This window comes from Diorhabda sublineata, chromosome X (genome assembly GCF_026230105.1).
Source record: "Diorhabda sublineata isolate icDioSubl1.1 chromosome X, icDioSubl1.1, whole genome shotgun sequence".
Taxonomy (NCBI): domain Eukaryota; kingdom Metazoa; phylum Arthropoda; class Insecta; order Coleoptera; family Chrysomelidae; genus Diorhabda; species Diorhabda sublineata.
Window position 1 is genome coordinate 22,004,806 of NC_079485.1, and position 22,624 is coordinate 22,027,429.

Below are 22,624 nucleotides of genomic sequence, written 5' to 3' on the forward strand. Positions count from 1 at the left end.
ACACTCTATTGATACGAGATTTAATAACCTTCTAAATTTGATAAATAATAATAGTAAAATAATTGTGGCTGCAGTAAACAAGTTATCATCCGATTTCAATGGATACGTTGCACTTCATAATGAAATTCTAAACCTTCAAACTATAAACGAATTCCTTTTGAAACTGATTCGAACTATAACTTTATCCCAACAAGACCTTTCGAATATTGAGCTCTTTACTTTAGATGAACTAGAAACAAGAATTATTAGAAACATATTCTCGGCATTCCCTTTTAATCAGTGACGAACATCCCTATCAATTAATTGAAGCTTCTAAATCATTAGTTTGCGTTACCACCAAGACCATGCTCATAATACTGAAAATACCCATCCTTTATCCTCATTCTTACCCTACATCTAGAATCTACCCAATTCCCAATAATGATCACATTATGATCCTGCCATCCGCGCATTACTACGCAAATAATAAATGGTACGAAATCTGCACCAGCTTAGCTGAACACATCATCTGTACGAAACCTATAAGATCGCAATGCAAAATCCCGAATAGAATAGAATAGAGAATTGCACCAAGTCAATCACAACAGAGAACTTTTCGCAAGAAACCAGCAAAGTAATTCTATTAGGAATAGTTCATCCAACCATAATTCAAAACCAAGAAATTAGGAGAAGTAGCATCTTAATGACAAACGAGCCAATTACTATAGAAGGAATACGATACAATAAGAAAATTGTGCAAGAAATTACAGTGCCGCAAGTAGTCCCAATCAAGCTGCATCCGAAGCACGAAATTATGTTAGAAAAACTCCAAATTCCAGAGACGCACGGACAAGTTCAACCCATTGAACCTTTAATTACAATTTTGATTATTTTAGCCATTTTAATAACAGTCTCTGTAAGGAAACGAAAAAGAATTTCCAGATTCTTATATGGTCCCAAACTACAACCCACTCAAATCCAGATTCTCCAAGATTTGTTCTCAGAGACTTCGAGGAGTTGTACTATATTCTTCGCTGGGTGAGACTGCTACTTCGTTATCAACACTAAAATATTAGTTAGCAGAATTTAAACGGGGACGTATGACCTGCGAAGCCAAGAATCAAAGTGGTCTACCAAATGAGATGACCACTCTAAAAGTGTTGAAGAATATAGAAATGTGAAAAGTCCCCGACACTGCCACACGACCAGCGGATTCCAAAGTGCAATAAACAATATTCACATAGTCAGCGGATTCCAAAATACGTATCAAATAAATATAAGTTCATTGCATTAAATTAATTCAATTCATTGTTTTGTTACTGTTCATTGTTAAAATATTGATTTGTCTGTAAAGTTATTTTCTGTAAATAAAAGTACTTTTTAAAAAAGTTAAAAGTATCCCAAAGAATATTTCTATATCCACAGAGCGATACTGGATGATCGTCGACTGAAAGTGCTTGAGTTAGCAGATGTAGTAGGTATTTCAAAAAGTGGAGAGATTTGCATATTAACTGAAAATTTGCATTTAAAAAAGCTGTACGCAAGATGGGTGCCATGTTTCCTCAGAATGGAACAAAAACAGCGTCATGAAGATGTTTCCATCGAGAAAGAAAGCCGAATTTTTTCCCCATTTCATATTCATGGAGGAAATGTGGGTCCATTACTTCACATACGAAATAAAAACACAATCAAAACAGTGGACTGAAAATGGAGAACCGGTTCCAAAGAAGGCAAAGACCGTTCTATCTGCAGGTAAGATAATGGCGCCGGTTTTTCGGGATGCGAATGAGATAATTTTTATTGACTACTACTATTGACTACTATTGAAAAAGGAAACAGCGAGTATTATGCGAACTTATTGCAACGCTTGAGCGAACAATTCAATTGAAAACAGCTGAACTTGACCAAAAAGAAAATGTTTCATCAAAACAATGCAACAGTTCACACATCCGTTATTGGAATGGCCAAAATTAATTAATTAAAATTTGAATTGCTACCTCATGCAGATTTGCCTCGAAACACATATTTTTATATTGTACTTTGATCATAATTTCAGTCTCCGATCATGAATACATAAGTATTCGAAAGTTCGGAAAGAACATATATTAAACAGAGTGTAGATTGGTATTTTCGCTAAAATCCCACTACTAAAACGTTCATACATATACAACGTTCATATATATATATATATATATATATATATATATATATATATATATATATATATATATATATATATATAAATTTCTTCAATTTCTTAGATCTTTTGATTTTTTGATTTCTCTTATTAGAACATTTTCTATTTTGATTTCATTCTTAATTTGATATTCATGATATAGGTGATCTATCGATTGATATAAGTGCGCAAATTGTCACTGTCAATATCATATTTTGAAGAAAAGTCGGAACGTCAAATTTTATCTTCTAAAAATTATTATAAAATACCAATTTTAACCCAGAAGAGACTTAAAATCAAGAACAATTAGATGCATTAATATATCAAAAGGTCTAAGAAATAAGAAATTAAGGAAATTTATATATATATATATATATATATATATATATATATATATATATATATATATATAGGTATATATATTTATACTTGAATAATAATTTCTTCTTAAAAATTAAACGTAACTGACTTTTAGCAGATCTCCAGCTATTTACAACTTAGACTTTAAAATATAGCTACCTCCAACTTGTATTATTTGAATCAAAGTTGTTGAAGTAACAAGATGTATAAATGTAGGAAACTATAATCAACGCGAATATGTTTAAAGAACTGTTAGATAATCCCGCCGAGCCGGTCTGCATGGCAGCTGGTCGTTCACCTGGAAGAAAAATTAATTATTAATAAAAGATGTGGTAGAATCAATTGTATATGATAATAGTAAAATTTTTAATGTAATTGATTTCTTATAGACTTTTGGTATTCAGAGAGAGAGACGAATATTCCAAGATTGTTATGACCTGATCAGAACTAATCAATAAGTAAAATACTTTTAACTTCATCTAGTACTTATCTCAAGCTTGGTAAGAAAACATTTAGTTACTAGCAATTAATCACTTAATTATACATACATTATTTTACCGTGTATAATAGCGGGACTGTTTTATCACTAAAATTATAATTGGTTGTTTTGAGTGTTTATTTCCCATTTTTTGTTCACTTAACCATTTTTATTGGATACTTGCTAGATTTTCCCAGTTTTATTGTGTCTACTGTAAAAACTGCAGTTACCTTCCCACAAGTAGCTAAGGTATTATTCTTTAGCGATGGAGATCACGACTGTACTAATTCTAATATATTTCCTAGCTTGTGAATACTTACTTAAATTAGTTACATTAATTAGTTAAGAATTACGGTGTCTTCAATTTTGTAATATCTTGATTAGTTTACGAATGACAATAAATTTTTATAGGTTAGGACATTATGAATATTTATTCGTTCGATTATGAATGAGATTGAATTTTATATGTTAGGTCGTTATGAGTAGAATTAAATTTTATAGGTATTTCTTTTTTGTAGTTGTTCCCAGTTGTTTAAACTTTAACAGATCCATAATTTATAGAATGTCTTCCATAAAAGACATGTGTCGCTTAGGAACATCAGGATAAAATTTGCTATCGCTTTTGTGAGAGGTTATCCGATTGTTGAGTGACCTCTCCAACTGATTATATACTTCTTGTCAAAATTCCTTTATCAGTATTCAACAACATTCATAACGACCTAACCTTATCCAATCTATAAAAATTTAACGTCTTCCATATCTAACCAATGAAAATTGATAACGATTTCTATAGTAATCAGAATCAATATGCTTGATATTTGTATCAAGCGTCAATTTGAATATTGAATTTTAAAATTGATGAATCTAATGTTTTTAAAAAGATATCCAAAATTTAACACACCACAATTCTTGACTAATTGATGTGAGTAATTTTTATAATTATTATACTTTTATACATATTTTTATATTGTACTTAAATTCAATCCCAGACGATGAATACATTAGTATTCGGTAGTTTAAAAATATATTAGTACACTTTCATGTTTAATTTTGCCACAATCCCATTATGAAAACGTGATGATTTATCTTTATTTTAGGTCTGTTCAGTTCAAATCAATTCAAAATAAAAGTTAAAAGTTTCAAGTTACGACATTTTTTTCTCTTAATCATATTTTTAAAAACTTTATTTTGAACTAGTTTTCTGTGAAAAAAGACCTAAAATTTAGACATATTATCACGAAACATATATAAAAAAGTCTAAGATGTAAAAAATGAGAAAAACTCCTTTCATATCTTTATATAATCAATTCCTTAGTTTTTGAAAGAGTAATGAAGGTATTATTCTATGCAACTTGTTCTTCAGCGAATATTTTCGTTTCTCTACCTAGCTCTTTCTTAATTCTAAAAAATCATGCTTATTCAATGTATTCCTCAGGTTGATTTCTAGCAATAAGCTAATCTGTTAATTTATTTACTAATCCACTCGCTAATTTTAATATATCAACAGGTTTTTTGACAAATATCATGGAGTTTGCTTTATCATTAAAAGTGACGAAGCACTTGTGTGCTAAATTATAAGTCAAATATAACAGTAATACGTACTACAGTAAAATGAAATGTTCCAACTAACCGTTCAAGACATGTACTCTAACGCTTGCAACGTCTGCATTTGAAGGACTACAAGAATATTTTCCAGAATCCGATATATCAGCATGTTGAATTAGCAGGAAACTTGTAGTTATATCACCTTTCTCTGTAATCACGCTCACACCACCCCGGCTCGAATCATAACTTATAACCTAGAAATTGAAAACAATTAAGCAACTGAAATTTTATACTAGAGTAATTCATAGTATTGAACAAAACATGTTTTGGAAAGTCTGAATTAACATGCATGGATTTAGATTAATTATTTCCAGATCTTTTTAATTTGGAGTTAAATTTGCAATCAATCGGTTCCTTTATATCAATTTATTAACGCAGTTTAGTATTTTTAAATAAAGCGAGGTAGATTGATGTTTTACTTGTCATTTAAAAAATGTTACAATTTCAAAAGTCCCATCGTCATAAGCAAAAATTCACTGAAAATGGTTTTCGTGAAAGATGCACCCGGACTTGTAGTTTTGGTTGGATTTTGTAGCCCAAAAAATATTTTCAAATAATTTAAATAAATCGATCTGTTTTGTAATGAATCATCATTTTTGCTCAGTGGTGCTACTGGTTTCCGAAATAAAACATATTTATTTGAAGTGTCTTTTAGAATATTCGCATTTACTGTTAAAAAATTTTAACCAACGAAGTAGACATTTTTATCGTATTTATTCTGTAGTAACTAGTTCAGCTTTTGTTTGTGTTCATTTAGGAAAGATATACAAGTTCACTGAAATAGAGAATAATGTAATTAAAACTTTTCTAAAAGAGTGAAAATTACTGGTCAAAGTAAAAGTCAAACTAAAACTAAGAGGCTAGATTCCTAGTTTCATGCATATCTAGATAATATTGTGTTCAATATTTGATACCTCACGACTATCCGATTCATATACAGTAATAATTATTAATACAACTAATTTCCAAAAATCATCAATTTTACTTCCACTGTTCTATTTACAGATAAAGCTGAAACATGGTATCAGGCATGTTCATAATAATGTTAATAATAATAATATGAACCTATACCTCACAAAGGTAACAGAATCCCAATAAACACTTCAAGACCATAATTGGTTTGGTACTGTTGGCAATTATATTCCTTAGCTGTATTACCTGGGGGTAATACAGCTTTCTAGAAAACGAACTTACTGTTCTTCTGTAAAACATACTTTACTTGTAAGTAGCTTATGTATGACTCTCAACATTGCATAGAATTAAATAATTGAATAGTTATTTAGGATAGGAAACTAATATATGAGGCTCTGATCGTTAATATGATTCATATGAACTATATAATGGTGAAGTCAAGTCAATTATGGATATTTGGCAAGTTTCACAAAAAATAAGAGATAGCGACTCTAGTTTTGATATTTTACCTAGGAACCCATATATCTTACTTTCAACGATTATTTGGGTACCGTCATATTACAGTGAATTTCATACCAAAAGCCAAGAAACCTTTTAGAACTACTACTATAATCTGCTGATATTGGTATAAAAGATTTGTTTGATACTTAACTGGAATTATACCAGTTAGAATATGAGAAGAAGAAACGGCGAAGAGTAATGGAAGCGATTTCTGCAAATATATAAAAACGCATGTTATTTTATAAGGAACCTACTAGTTGTCTAATTACAATACTCGGGAGTTACGGACCTGGAAACTGTTATTCTATTATAAATTAAGCAAAACAGTCAGCATTTATTTTATTATATATATTTATATTTTATAAAAAAGGGAATTTTGACTTTGACTTTAACTTTGATTCTATGTAACTTTTCATATCTTTTGCTCAGTTAATATTATATTTTGTGTCAATAAAATTTGTTTTTTGATTTTAAAAATTGTGTTTCATCGTGAAAACACGTAATTGGTGCAGTCGGTGAGATTCGTGCGGGTCGTGGAAAGATTTCAAAAATGACCACAGAAGGTGCGAAATGACCTGTGAATTATTCAAATTGAAATTGGAGAAAATTAAACCATATGATGGCGATCAATACACGCTAAACAAATAAAAACCTATGCTAATTATAATGACGTGGAAGTTAACCATCACGTTTTGAATGTATTCAAGGAAGATTAATAGAGCTCAATACATGGCCAAAATTAAAAGAAGCCCTTATACAATGCTTTTCAGACAGAAGAGATTAAGATAATATTCTACAAGAATTGCAAGGACTAGACCATTTAGAAACAAAAATGTGATATATTTTGGGACTAGACTTCAAGTATTAAACAGCAAAGTTATACAAAAAGTTGGTAATGATATAAGTTTTAATGACTGTTAATAATTGCCATATTAATCATTGAGATAAAACAGCACTAAATACATTTATAGCAGGATGTATTGGTGTCCGGAGAAACAATATGCATCTGAATATGCCGAATTATTTAGAAGATGCTATGGCATATGTTGACGAGTATGAGAACTTTGGAAGGTTGTATGGCCAAACTACTGAACCAAGAAACTAATCTGTCCAAAATAATGATTACAACTGCAAAAATTTTGATCAACATAATAATTTTAACACAATAACAATAATTTCAATAAACATCATAATAATAATAATTATGATAGGCCAAATTTTCCGAGCCCACGAATCGATATCAATTACAGCCTCAGAAACCCTGAAAATAGCCGACTGATGTTCAAGTGTTTGGACCACAACGTGATGAATTTAGACCAAATCAAATACCCTGGGACAAACTACTAAAATTGAGCCGATGTCGACCACATCGAAAAATTTTACTTTTAGAGAGATAGTAGAAATAACAATATTTCTCATGAAAACTTTACTCAACCTAATTATAATAATCAAATAATAATATATCCAAAATAGTAATCAAAGATCAAATTTCGTATGCTAATGATTTCGAGAAAAATTCAGATGATCGGGTACTAGATAATTTTCAAAATTTTTCTCACTCTGTAGAGAATAATAAGCAGAATCAAAATTTTTGGATAGTTCCTGAAACAAAGAAACAGAAATATTAGAAATTAATATAGCCACAAATAATCCACTTTCATTTATTGAAATTAGCGAACCAAAAACAACTTCTCATTGACACAGGGTGCACTAAATCCTTAATTAGGTTATCAATAGCAGAAAAATTTTATCCAAATTGCATTTATAGTTTACTAGTAGAATAATGGAATATCAAGCAAAAATACCAGCATTCAGAGAATTTAATTATGCAGGTAATATTCATTATATGTTGTACGACTTCCATGATTTTGTTGACAGAATATTTGGCGTAAAGATATGGTAACAGGGCCGGATTAAGCTAGAGGCTTGGGGAGGCTATAGCCCCGGGCCCCAGGTCCAAGAGGGCCCCATCATTCTGTATTTTTTGATATGTTAATACCACAAATCTAACGTATTGATATTATTTTGTGAATTTTTCCGGGTTTCCGAATTCCTTAAGGGGGCCCCGTCATTATTTTAGCCCCGGGCCTTATAAATCTTAATCCGGCCCTGTATGGTAAATATCAAATTAAATATAGACCTCAGCAATAAAAGATTAGTCAGAAATTATTCTTACATTCCAATCAAATTCAGAGCAACAACAGATATTACATTCGACTTTTCAGTAGGTCCTATAGAAAAATTATAATTTATGCTCGTTTTTATATGAAACGGAGTGAAATGAATTTAGGAGAATTACATATGCCAGAAACTTCAACTATAACTAAAAAGTTTATGCAATAATAGAAATTACTAATTTAAGCGACAAAATAGTCTAAGTAATTTCATTTAAATCAACCTATTATCGCAAATTTATTTGCATCCTCGGAATACGAGATTCGCAATTTTAATTTTACCGATAAACTAAACTGAAAAAAATCAGATGATAAACAGTAAGAAGATATAAATAATTTATCAAGGACAGATCATATGAACTCTGGAGAGAAAAATAGAGTTATAAAATTATGTCGAGGACTTTCGGATATTTTCTTAAAACCCGGAGACCCATTAAATTTTACATTCAATAAAAACTACAGACGAAATTGCCGTTCATACAAAATCTTTCTGATATACTTATGGCCGCATTTGGAGTCAACTTTTGCGTCTTGTAATTGGTTACCGTAAACTCAACGAAAAGTTAATTTCCGACAAATATATATGATGTTTTATATAAATTACGTAGGGCACAATAATATATCAGTACTTTTAAATTTAGCAAGTGAATTCCGTCAAATACAAATGTCACCAAAATGGCCACTACGAATTTCCTGCATGGTATATATGGATGACATCATAATTTTTAGTATAAGTTTACAAGAGCACATCCAAGACTTATAACAAATTAAGAGAACCTCGGTTGAAGATACAATTAGATTAATGTGACTTTCTTTGCTAACAAGTCGAATATCTAGGACATATAGTGACTCCAAATCGAATAAAACCCAATACGAAGAAAAGAGAAGCTATAAGGAATCTCGCTATGCCCCGTAGACTAAAACAGATTAAATCATTTTTAGGCTTATTAGTTTATTATAGAAAATTTATTAAAAATTTCACTAAGATAAATAAATATATGACAAATTGTTTGCAAAAAGATAACAAAGCTGAACATACCAAAGAATTCATGAACTGTTTTAATATATGTAAACATTTATTAACTTCATAACCGGTACTAAATTACCCAGACTTTAACAACCGATGCTTCAAATTACGCTTTTGGAACAGTATTGTTACAAGAAAGACATTCTATTTCATACGCATCAAGAACTCTCAATAGTGCTATAATCAATTATTCAGCGATAGAAAAAAATTATTAACAGTGTTCTGGGGCCTCAAATATTTTAGATCTTATTTGTTCGGTCGCCAACTTCTCATTTCGACTGATAATAAACCTCTGCAATGGTTGTGTTCCTTGAAAGAGCCCAATTCATGATTAGTTAGATGGAGATTGAAATTAGAAGATTTGATTGATTTGATAAAATATTTAAAAGGTAAATCTAATTTAGCATCTGTTTATCAACAATAAACCCCAATTATGACAATAATGCATTAAAAATGAAATCTTTAGACGTTAACGTTGCCGATTTCGAAAATATAATTCGAAGAGAAATGGGAAATTTACCGCAGAAGTAATGTAAGAATCAACAGAATTTGATTATCTACCAGATTAATTATTAAATGAGCAGAAAATATTTTGGAAAATGAAGAAAATTATAATAAAGAGAATAATATAATATCAAATATTCAAATTAAATCTCTAAAAAATGATCTTAGGAATCCCTATCATTAGTAGAGCACCATACTCAAATAAAAATAAAGTACTATTAACATGCGGCGAAGTTGATGAAATCAAAACTTGAAGAGAGAGAGAGAGAGAGAGAGAGAGAGAGAGAGAGAGAGAAATTGTCACGATTTGTAGACGAAAGCTTGTAAAAACTTAAAAACAAACATAAAAATAACTAAATAAAGACACAAATAAAATAAAATTTAATATACAGAAGAAAACCACAAAGAGTAACAAAATTATAGGTAATGGTTATATGTAATAATTAGTATATGAGTTCATAGCAAAAATTAAACCAGTATACAGCATGTCCGGAATTAATTTATTATCATTAGAATAGAAGGCGTTTACAGAGTAGAAGGCACTTTCCAGTAAATACGCCCTTAAATTATTGCTGATTGCGAGAAAAGATGATATACATTTAATTTCAATTGGCAAATGATGGTGCATTTTTTTGCATTGTAAAATATTAAATCCTTAACTAATTCTGAACGTGGAATAGGTCATGCTCCGCGTTCCTAAGTGCATAGCCGTGCAACGATATTTCTGGAATTCGAGAATCGTGCTTACGAATTAGGCAAATGGATTCAAAGATAAATAAGGAAGGAGGCGTCAGAATTTTTTATGTTTTAAAGAAATCCCTGCAGTGAGGTCTGCTGTTTACTCTGAGTAAATTACTAACAGCTGTCTTTTGTAGTTTGAAGATTCGCTGAAATTGAATCGCACCACATGTACCCCAGAAGGGAAAGACTGTTAAGTTCGTTCTTTGGAAACTGATCTCAGCGCGAAGCAGAAAAACACTTTGAAAATACACGTTTGTTCATTGTTTCATCTCAAAGAAATTCAGAACAAAGTATATCAGTTTGTTAAAGAATTTCTAAATCCAAAATACGTTTTATACTTCAGAGAACCTGTTTTTTTTTTTTTAAAAAAAATAATTCGTTAAAACTCATACACTGCAGAAAACAATTACAAGATGTTACTACCTTAGAATAACCAATACAAAACATGGAATATAATGATGTATTAAAAGAGGACATAGAGGAATAAACGAACGCAAAGCATCACTTGGTTCGAAATACTATTGGTCTAAAATGGCAGAGGATATAGAAAGTAATTGCGAAACATGTCCAAAAAATAAATATGATAGAAATCCCTCATTAGTTAAATTTAATCTCACTGCCACAGTATCTATGCCATTCGAACATATACACATAGATGTATTTAAAATTCCTAATTAATCCTATTTGGACAAGCATATTCAATCCCAAGTTTAACAGGCGTATCCATAGTTGACAATCTATTAACTTATATATCTTATCACGGTCTTCCTTATATAATTTTTACAGATTGTAGTACCGAAATCAAACATTTTTGTGAATATAGACCTCCATTTTACTACAGCGAAAAATAGTGATTCCAACTAACGTATGGAACGCTTTGATTCCAGCCTAATTGAGCATTTAAGATGTATACGAGATACATAAAAAACTTTGATCAACTTATAAAACACATTATTCTTTTCTGCAAAAATTCCATTCATTCTGTTACAAAATTCACTTCAATTTCAAATAGTTAAAGGACTAAATGATTACATAGTTCTATCTTATTACGTACGGAATCATAAAGAAGCTTTCGAGATAAAAAACTACCCAAATTGGAAAAAATAGAAATTAATAAAGATTCTGGCATAACTTTAGACACTCACAAAAGCAATTATCATTAAAATATTATTAGAAAACGAAAAGGATCCCCACTATTGTTACAGAATAATGACAATCCAGCTGATGACGATTACAGCGATATACCTAATTTTCCAGCTGAAATGCAACGCAAAAGATAATCAAGTAACTAAGTTGAGCAATACCTATCAGCTTAGGACCTTGTAAAATAATGAATTGTAAGCACATATTCATATACCATATATATTTAGCAGGAATAGTTAAACAAGAACCAAAATTTCACTAAATACATTAGATAGAAGAGCAGAAAATATCTACCCACATATTGGACCAATAAACGTCATGGGAAAATAGATGGCTGGCAACCTTGATTCTGATGATGAAGAGAGTTATGATTGATCACTTTAACAAATCACTATCAATATTATGGCACAATCAAAAAAAACATCAGGAAAACAGAGGAATTTCACATATCTTTGAATGATTCCATAACATTCTACAGCACGATTTTAAAAATTAATTTAGATTGTCAGAATATATATATATATATATATATATATATATATATATATATATATATATATATATATATATATATATATAGAATTCCATTACCTTTTCCAAATTAAACTCTACCCATAGTTCGGTACTATAGAAATGATAAAATACCTGCATACAATGTATAAAGATAAGAGAGAGTAAGAGAATAAAAGAAGTAACGTTTCCAAACAATTTTCAAATTCGAAAAGGCCAATCCATGTAATTACCAAAATTATTAAATATTTAGTACATTTTCTGCAATAATGATCATTATCTTCCTAGTGATAACAAACCTGTAATCACTTAAAAGATATAGGAAGAATCCAACTAAAATAAAAACAAATAGAATGGAAGAGATTGAATAGGACGAAAGAAGATTGGATTCAAAAAATAACTCCATTACTTTTGAATTTCAATTGAAGGAGTTACCGACTGTTAATCTTTTATAAAGTAATCAAAATAGTAAGCATATATTTTATTATATATACTTGTATTTCGCAGACTTTAACTGATTTTATAACTTTTGTTCAGTTAATGTATATTGTCTTAACAAACAATCAATTGCGCGATAAGTTTGAATAAAATAATGTATTTAAAAATGACTATATAGAGAAACATTTATGACTTATACCATCTATTTCTACTTTAATGTTACAAGTACATTTTGATAAAATGAATGATAAAAAAAAATAATTTGTAGAATGGAAAACGGAAAGCTACTTCAGTCAAAGATAAGTTAAAAACTTGGAATATCTATGGGAGATGAGTGCACATAATTAAATAAAAGAACTTTTTGGAAGTGTTGACAGAAAAAAATCTAACAAACGAAATATAATTAGTCACATTTTATAAAATATGTTTGATTATTTTGTACAATTTTATGGAATAATTATTTTCAATAGTTAGTATAAATGTTTGTAAACTTACGTCATCGTGATGGTACCAAAAAATATATGCGGGCGGCTCTGGGCTGAATTTTATAGAACAAGTTAAATTGATAGTACTGCCCTTATCTACATGTAAATCTGGTCCTCCCAAAATTTGAGCAGTAGGAACTAAAAATAAACAAAATACATCATGATGTGTCATCACCGAAGATAGTTGGGTAATGAATGATGAATGAAATAAAACTTTTTTTTTAATATAAAATACATTTTAATTTTGATACCAAATCACATTGATTTGGAGAGATATTCGGAGACGGTACTAGTTTTCACATTGTGAAATATATTTTTATCAGTTGCATGCTGTTGTTATTTACTCATTTTATTTGAAATCAAATATGCAGAAACAAATCGTAAGCATAAACCTGTTATACGTAAGGATCGTTTATATTTTCATTATTTTGTGAGTTCTTTTTATAGAAAAAATATTGAGTAGTTATCTTCAATGTTTAATATCATTCCAATTTGGTTGATAAAACCACATGAGGACCTATTTTTGTGTGATTTTTGCCTTAATTTCCCATTTTTCCAACACAGCGCTTCTCTTCTTTTTCAATGATTCTCTACTATGGTCGAGATGAAATCTACACTCCTTGTTTTGCTTTGTCGTCAATTTCTTTGGTTGAACTTATTCAGATACCTTCCCGTGCTCACATATTTGATCTTTTGTCCATTTATGCGTATATATTCTTTCACACATTCTCACCATTTTCATTAATAAAATCATGTTTGCTTTTCTCCTGTGGGAAATATCGAATGAAATTCATACTATCAAAAACCAATATATAAATGACACTGGACATGAGTTTGGAGTTTGTCGATTCTTGTTTCCTCTATAGTAGCACATTATGTAATGGATTTCATATTGGACTTTGTTATATCTGTTTTGCCATTCAAGCTAATCATTATTATTCTTATCATCAAGCAATTATTATTCTTATCACTCACGTAATATCTTCAAGATTGTTTCAGAAAAACAGATGAAAGATAGGGTTCTTGAAATTTCTTACTTCAGACCAGTATTATCTATCCAACTTATTGTAACAATATTATCTTACCTATTTCTCCACCTTTACAATATAAAAAATCGGTTACACCTGAACTTTCAGGAATATTTGAACGATATAATCTGAATGTAGCTTGCAAATAAAATTTGACACTTCAAAACGAATTTGGTGGAATAAAAGATAAAACATCAATCAATAAATTGTTTGCCTCCTACGTTTTATATGAAACTTTTAAATTTTTGACAATGAAAGGCCTGTTTTTGGCTGATTCAAATAACGCTAGTGTAATCTATACTTTTAAAAAATACTATGAAAAATTCAACATTAGTAAACAACTAATTCTACCTAACCTATAGAATTCAACTTGTTCATAAAGATCCAACCTAATCTAACCTAAAAATTAAATGTACTTCGAAGTATATATATATATATATATATATATATATATATATATATATAAATGCATCTAAATGTTCTCTTGGTCTATTTTCTAAATACTGAGAGGTTTGCCTTATGTAGACAGCGTAACAATTAGTACAAGGCATTTGATATATAATATTACTTCTTTGGTTTTTTGGTGATTTTAATTTAGTGAAATATTTGGATAATGTATTATGTCCTCTATGACTTATACTAATATCATATTTATTGAAATAATTCGATAATTGTTGGGAAAGTCCTTGTACATATGGTAAGGAAAAATGTTTTATGTTTTGATGTTTCGTTTCTGTTTTGTTTTTAAATTGATGTAGTATCTGTTTATCTTTTTCTTGAATATGTTATTTATCATTTTTTCCGGATAATTATTTCCTTTCAATGCAGTTTTTGTTTTTTGAATAGCTAAGCATCTAAATTAAGGATCTGATAGTTAGACAGATCTATCAGCCAAACTTATTATCACTGATCTTTTTTGTGACATAGGATTAAGTTGGAATTTCTGAAACCGTTGGCGATATTTTTATTGAATATACTGATTACACCACCACTACACCAACACTAACAATTACACTGTCTGACGCGCGTTTCGATAACCAAGTTATCGTCTTCAGAGATTGAAGGTAAACTGTTTACGCAACCAAATCTAGTAAATAAGGGGGTGTTCCAGTAATACAAACTCTAAATCATGAATTTTTTGCTTAGCAACATGAGATTTGTGTGTAGGGGCGTTGTTTTGCAAAAACAAAACACCTTTGAATAGCTTTCCGCGTCTTTTCTCGTCAATTTTTCCCCATAGAGTGGTCAGTGATGTCGAATAGTAATCTCCAGTTATTCTTCTACCCTTATTCAAATTTCAAAAAACTGAAGCAAAAACTTTTCCAGCAGATTTTTCCCACGAAACTTCTTAGGTCTTGGGGAACCAGAGTGTCGCCATTTCATCGATTGTTCCATTGTTTCTGGATCGTAGAAATGTGCCCAAGTCTCATCAATAGTAACAATTCGCTTTAAGAAGTCTACATCGTTTCCAAATTGAGCACAGATCGAACGCGATGCTTCTACGCTTGCACGCTTTTGGTCAACATTCAAACATTTGGGCATCCATTTTGCAGCAATTTTTCTTATGTCCAAATTGACGTGAACTATATGATGAACGCGTTCGTATGAAATATTCAGTTCTTTAGATATCCGTTTTAGCTCAATTCGACGGTCTGATAAAATCATGTCATGAAATGCATCGATATTTTCGGGGATTGACACAAGTTACATATGAAGTAACAGCTGATAACATATAATAAATGTGATGACTTCGCGGAAACGTGGAAGATAATAAAAACTGCATTTCTTTTAATAATTCATTCTCTGTTCTAACTTTACTTAATAAACATATATTGTAATTGTAAATTCGAAGTTTTAATATATAATTGGCGCAGTCAGTAGGATACGCACAGGTTTCGAAAGTGAACAGTTTCGCATTGTGCCGGAAGTGAAATTCGCGGAAAAAGTGTGCCAAATAAACCATTATGATAAAACTGCACTTAGTACTTTTATAGCAGGTTGTAGTGGTACCTTAAGAAATAACTTGCATCTTAAAAATCCAGCCTCACTGGAAGATACAATGGCCTATCTGAACGAATTTGAAAACTTTGAAAAATTATATGGCAATCTAAATGACAATAACCGAGCAACGACGTCCAGATTTAATAGTAATTATCGACAACCTTATTCACAACCAAGATACTATCCTGAAAACGAAACACAACCTTCTTTCCAACAACCCTATCATTCTGTTGACAATAATAAACCAGTTAATCAATTCCCCAGTCAACCTATTAACATCCAACCTAGACAAATGCCCCCCAGACAATACCCGACGAACAAACAAGTATTCGGACCTCCACAAAACGTTTTCAGACCAAACCAAAAACCCATGCACCAACTTCCTAAACCAACACCTATGTCAACGACTTCAAGAAATTCTTAAGAAATTCTTCCACATTATCACAAAGACAAAGATGGCCAAATAATAACAATTATAATCGAAATCAACAATTTCGAAATTCTGGACAGAATTCAAATTTTACTTCCGAAGAGCTATTCACAAACGATTACGACCAATCAGACGAACAACATTACTATCAAAATCAAAATACGGACGATAATGACCAAAATCAAATGTACTATAACTATGACAAGACAGAAAATGAAAATTTTATCCAAACGAGCCAACAACAAGGAATACCTTAGTAGAAATTAACATTTCAACAGAAAACGCATTACCTTACATAGAAATTAATAATCCCAAATTAAAATTACTTATAGATACCGGTAGTTCACGTTCAATTATTAAACCTGATATTATAGAAAAAACTTATCCAAATTCTGTTAATCGAATCAATGCACAAATTAAGACAGCTTTGGGTAGTCAAGATTTTGTATATCAATCAACACTTAGAGCATTTCCTGAATTTCAGAATCCAAACTATTTCATCTCCTTTCTATTATTTGATTTCCACGAATATTTCGATGGTATTATAGGACTAAATGATTTAAGAAATATGAAATATGAATGAATATTGATCTTATAAATAACAAATTAATAGGACCAAATACTGAGATACTTATCAGATATAAACGGAAAGAAAACTCAAATATATTATTCTCAGTAGAACCACAACAAAAAATTCTAAAGAAGTTACCTGTTTCTATTTTTAATGGAGAAATATTGATAAATGAAGGTAAAATAGGACCATTATATATACCGCAAATTTTGACTGATGCCAGAAACGGATTTGCTCTTGTAGAAATCCAAAACAAAACAGATCAAACAATTTCAGTTAATCTTAAAAAACCTTTAGAGGTAGAGTCATTTGAAAAAACTAGTTATGATACCTTTAATGTTAATTCGTTTCTAAATTTAAATAACGAAGACAATAATAAATCAAAAAAAAAATATCGATATATCACAATTAATTAGGACAAACCATATGAACGCGGAAGAAAAAGCTGAAATCTTAAAGCTTATTCGAAAATTTTCAGACATCTTCTTTAAACCGGGCGATAAATTATCCTTCACGGCAAGAACAAAACACGAAATTAAAACGACCGACGAAATTCCTATACATTGTAAATCGTACAGATATCCCTATATTCATAAACAAGAAATAAATAACCAGATAGATGAAATGCTGGATAAAGGCATAATACGGCCCTCAACTTCACCATGGTCATCCCCTATTTGGATAGTCAATAAAAAAGAAGACCAATCGGGGAAACAAAAATATCGTCTAGTCATCGATTATCGGAAACTCAACGAAAAAACAATCCCAGATCGACATCCGATACCAAATATTAATTCGATTCTCGACAAACTGGGAAGATCAAACTATTTTTCAACTATTGACCTTTGGGCTGGTTTTCGTCAAATCCAAATGGACAAAAATTCCATACCAAAAACAGCTTTTACTGTCGATAACGGCCATTATGAGTTTCTTAGAATGCCGTTTGGGTTAAGAAACTCGCCATCCATTTTTCAACGTGTTATGGATGAAATTTTAAAGGATCTCCAAAATAAAGTGTGTATGGTCTATATGGACGACATAATAATATTCAGTACCGGACTTCAAGAACACCTTCAAAATTTAAAACTTGTTTTTTCGAAACTACGCGAAGCGAAACTTAAAATTCAATTAGACAAATCAGAATTCCTACGAAAAGAGGTAGAATTTCTAGGTCATATAGTAACAACAGACGGGATAAAACCCAACCCAAAAAAATCTCAGCTATTAAGAACTTTCCCTTACCAAAAACACAAAAAGAAATAAAATCTTTTCTAGGATTATTAGGATACTACCGTAAATTTATAAAAAAATTTTGCTAAAATCACAAAACCCATGACTAAATGCCTGAAGAAAAACGAAACGAAACATACAAAAGAATTTATAGATTGTTTTGAAACATGTAAAAATATTTTAACGTCTGAACCAGTTTTAATTTATCCGGATTTCGATAAAGAATTTGAAGTAACTACAGATAGTTCCAACTACGCAATAGGCGCAGTTCTTTCACAAAATAACCACCCTATATGCTATGCATCAAGGACTCTCAATCCAGCCGAAATAAACTATTCAACGATTCAGAAAGAACTCCTAGCAATAGTATGGAGCTGCAAATACTTTCGCCCATACCTTTTCGGCCGAAAATTCACAATATATTCAGACCACAAGCCACTGCAATGGCTCTTCTCCATGAAAGACCCAAATTCTATGCTAGTCAGATGGAGATTGAAATTAGAAGAGTACGACTACGTCATCAAATATAAAAAAGGATCGGCGAACTCAGCCGCAGATGCCCTAAGTAGAAATCCATGCATAGAATTGAATGCTATGGATAATGAATCAATAATAAATAACGTAGGAGATGCGGACGAAATAATAGAAAACTTCCTACAAAATCCTGACGAAATTCCTCCACTCTCTAGCCCTGACCTCGAGGAAATACTGAATAATATAAGACCCACTGACACTGTAAATCAAGAAACAAATGTAGTTCGAGACGTACAAAAAGAATCAAGACCTCAAGATTCAAACTCAGAATCTGACATTGAAACTCAACATACGTCGAGAGAGAATCCTATCTTTTCTATTCCAATTACCAAGAGAGTATTAAACACATACAAGAACCAAATATTCATAACAACTAGAGAAACAGAATCGATCAAATGTAAAACTGCCAAAATTTTCGACAATACTAGATTATATGTTACACTACCTTCAAACATTTCTTCCATCCATATAATAAATTTCGTAAAAGAACACATCGCCCCAAACAAAAGATACGCTATTTATTTCAAACACCGCGATTTACCTAGAATATTCACGACTACGATGCGATCGTACTTCAAAAATTCTGCTTTCAAAATTATACAAAGTAACACCGTTTTAGAGGATTTACAAACTAAAGAAGCACAAGTAGAGAAACTCAAATTTTATCATGAAACTAAAACTTGCCACCGCGGTATTAACGAAATGAAAATAGCACTGGGTAAACGATTTTATTGGCCAAAAATGCCCGATGACATTGTAGAATACGTGAATAATTGCGAAATTTGTCAAAAAAACAAATACGATCGAAACCCACCAGTAGTAAAATTCAACCTAACACCAGCTACTTCACGTCCTTTTCAACATATTCATATTGACTGTTTTCAAATTTCAGGAAACCGTAATAGATACATTTTCTCGATACGGCCAAGCCTACCCTTTATCAGCTGTAAACGGAATATCTATAGTAGAATGCCTATTTAATTTTATAACACACCATGGATTGCCCATAAAAATAACAGCAGATTCGGGTACGGAATTTAAAAATAAAGATCTTGAAAACTTGAAAAAATTTATAGTGTCACCAAATATACACCGTTCGAGGTAATAAAGGGACACATAAATGAAACAAACCCTTTTGACCTTAATGATCACATAATAATATCAGACTATGTACAAGCTCATAAACAAGCAACCACAAGACTTTACGAAAATATAACAGAGACTAATAAAACCATAAAAAAAAGATTATTAATGATAGGAACGAAAAGCGCACCGAAGCCCCTGACTACAAAAACGAAAAACAAGAAACAAAAAACTTCCAAAATTCGAAAAATTGAAAATATTAGCTCAGACAAAAAATAAATTGATAACAGATAAAAACATTAATCACAAAGCAAGTGCAAGAAAACCCAAAACTAATAAAAAACAAATTTTTCAGGAAGATGGGGCAGATGAAAATAATATTCCTAGCACTTCTGGCAATACAAAAACTGCACAAGAGTAACGCTACGGAAGACATAGACCTAACTACTATCGATAATCCTTTATTACCGATACAATTAGGAGACTCCCGTCTCATATATAGTAAACATACCTTTATACATTATTTAAATTTAGAACCTATTATTAAGCAATTGTTCAACATTGAAAAACATTTTTTCATTATAAAAAATAATTTAGAAGTGAGAAATGCAACTAATGAAATCTCATATCATGCCTTATCTCAAGACATGTTGTTGAGAACAGAATTTGTCATCAAAATTACACGTACGAAACTTAATAATTTACAACCTCATATACGTAATAAAAGAAGTTTCTTTGACGGGGTCGGTCAACTACAAAAATGGTTGTTTGGTACACTTGATACCGATGACGGTAATAAATATGATAACGCAAAAAAAAATTCTAGAAACAAACCAACAAAACATGATTACGGAAATAAACTTACAAAGTTCACTTTCCAAGAATCTTATAAGAAATTACAATGTAACAATTCACACCTTATCAAAAAATCAAGAAAAATTTGCAAATTCTCTCGAAAAATTTCAAATCAGCGTGCAAAAATCAATCACTGAATCACACGAGTATTTAACCTTTCAAGCAATCATTTCACAAATAAATCTAGACTGTCAAAATATTATCACATTCTTAGATAATTTGGAAGACTCCATAGCTTTCGCAAAACTAAACACACTTCATCCTTCTATTATCCCTAGTCAAGAGTTACAAAAAACGCTAGAATATTTAAGGAAAATTTACCCTGACAACCAAATTACAAAATTTAAAAACATTCTAACATACTACCAATTTTTAGGCACTCAAGTTTCGGTTGCTAATAATAAATTAATTTTTGCTATACATATACCAATTATCAAAGCCGAAGTCCTTAAATTATATCACCTCTTCCCCATCATTCAAAACAACCAAATATTCTCCCTAAAATACTCCTATCTGGCACGAAACAACTCGAATAATCAATTCATAGAAGAAATCTGTCCACTACTAGAAAATGTATATTTCTGCATCGAAGACCACTCTCCTGACGACAATTGCACCCTGCAGCTCCTCGAAAACCAATCGACTAAAGGTTGCCAAAAAATAAATTCAAAATTAGAAGAATCACTTACTGAACAAATCACACAAGACGAGATAATTATCATTCCAGCAAAAACGGAAAAAGTTTTTTCCAAATGCAACACAGACAAATATCTAGAAGTAAAAAAACCTACACTAATAAAAATACCAAAGTCATATCAAATAGAAATAAACGCGAAAAAATTCTTCAACGACGTCAAAATACAACGAGGAAAACCACTACTTCTTCCCAAACCAATTACGGAAGAATACGATACGATTGCAGAATACGAAACACCCAAAATGGAAAAAATCAATTTAGAAGACATTCAAGAAATAAGCAGAACGAAGAATCAACTTATACCACTAAAAATCCCAATATCCAACCACTATCCCAAAATTTCTGGTAGCTTATCTTTACTAGCCATAATTTTATTTATACTGGGATGGATTTTTAAGAAGAAAATCAAGAAAACCCTGCAAAAATGCTGCAAAAACCAGAAAAAGAAAGAAAATTCAATAGAAGAGAACCCAGAAGAGTCCAAAATCGAACACCACTCCGTATTGTTCTCATCTTAGAGGGGAGGAGTTACATATGAAGTAACAGCTGATAACATATAATAAATGCGATGACTTCGCGGAAACGTGGAAGATAATAAAAACTGCATTTCTTTTAATAATTCATTCTCTGTTCTAACTTTACTTAATAAACATATATTGTAATTGTAATTTTTGTTTTTAAAAATCCAAATTCGAAGTTTTAATATATAATTCACAGAAACTGGCCTTCTTGATCGGTCATCACCTTCAATGGAAAATTTACCTCTTTCAAAGCTTGCAGTCGAATTTTTTACGGTCACATACGAAGGATATTGATCACCAAGGGTATTAAGCATATCTTCGTAAATCTGCTTACCTCTTAAACCTTTTGAATACAGATATTTGATGATGGCTCGATACTCCAATTTTTCGATTTTCACAATTTCGGTTGACATCTTTTTTCTTTTGATTCCTTGCGTAACTCTGATTTACTTTTTTGACGTCAAACTTTACACTAACACTTCTAATAAGGTAACGCAATATTTTGTTTATGCATGGAACTGGTCTAGGCTAACAAGATATCAATACATCCTCGTATATATGTATATAGAAATATATATATATATATATATATATATATATATATATATATATATACATATAGAAATATGAAAGGTCCCCGA

At 30.7% G+C, this 22,624-nt stretch overlaps 1 protein-coding gene across 2 annotated transcripts in view; it reads right to left on the reverse strand.

Annotated features, from left to right (window-relative positions):
• Positions 1–2,644: 2,644 nt before the first annotated feature.
• Positions 2,645–22,624, reverse strand: part of LOC130451353 (junctional adhesion molecule A) — a 151,216-nt gene continuing 131,236 nt past the window's right edge. The window contains exons 4-6 of one of the 2 annotated variants that reach the window (XM_056790318.1): positions 13,044–13,171; positions 4,624–4,792; positions 2,645–2,813 (exon numbers count right to left, since the gene is read on the reverse strand). In XM_056790318.1, the coding sequence (XP_056646296.1) occupies positions 2,671–2,813; positions 4,624–4,792; positions 13,044–13,171 (440 nt within the window). In that variant the 3' untranslated portion in view covers positions 2,645–2,670. Of the gene's footprint in view, positions 2,814–4,595; positions 4,793–13,043; positions 13,172–22,624 lie in introns of both variants that reach the window. The other variant, XM_056790319.1, reaches the window with a different exon arrangement.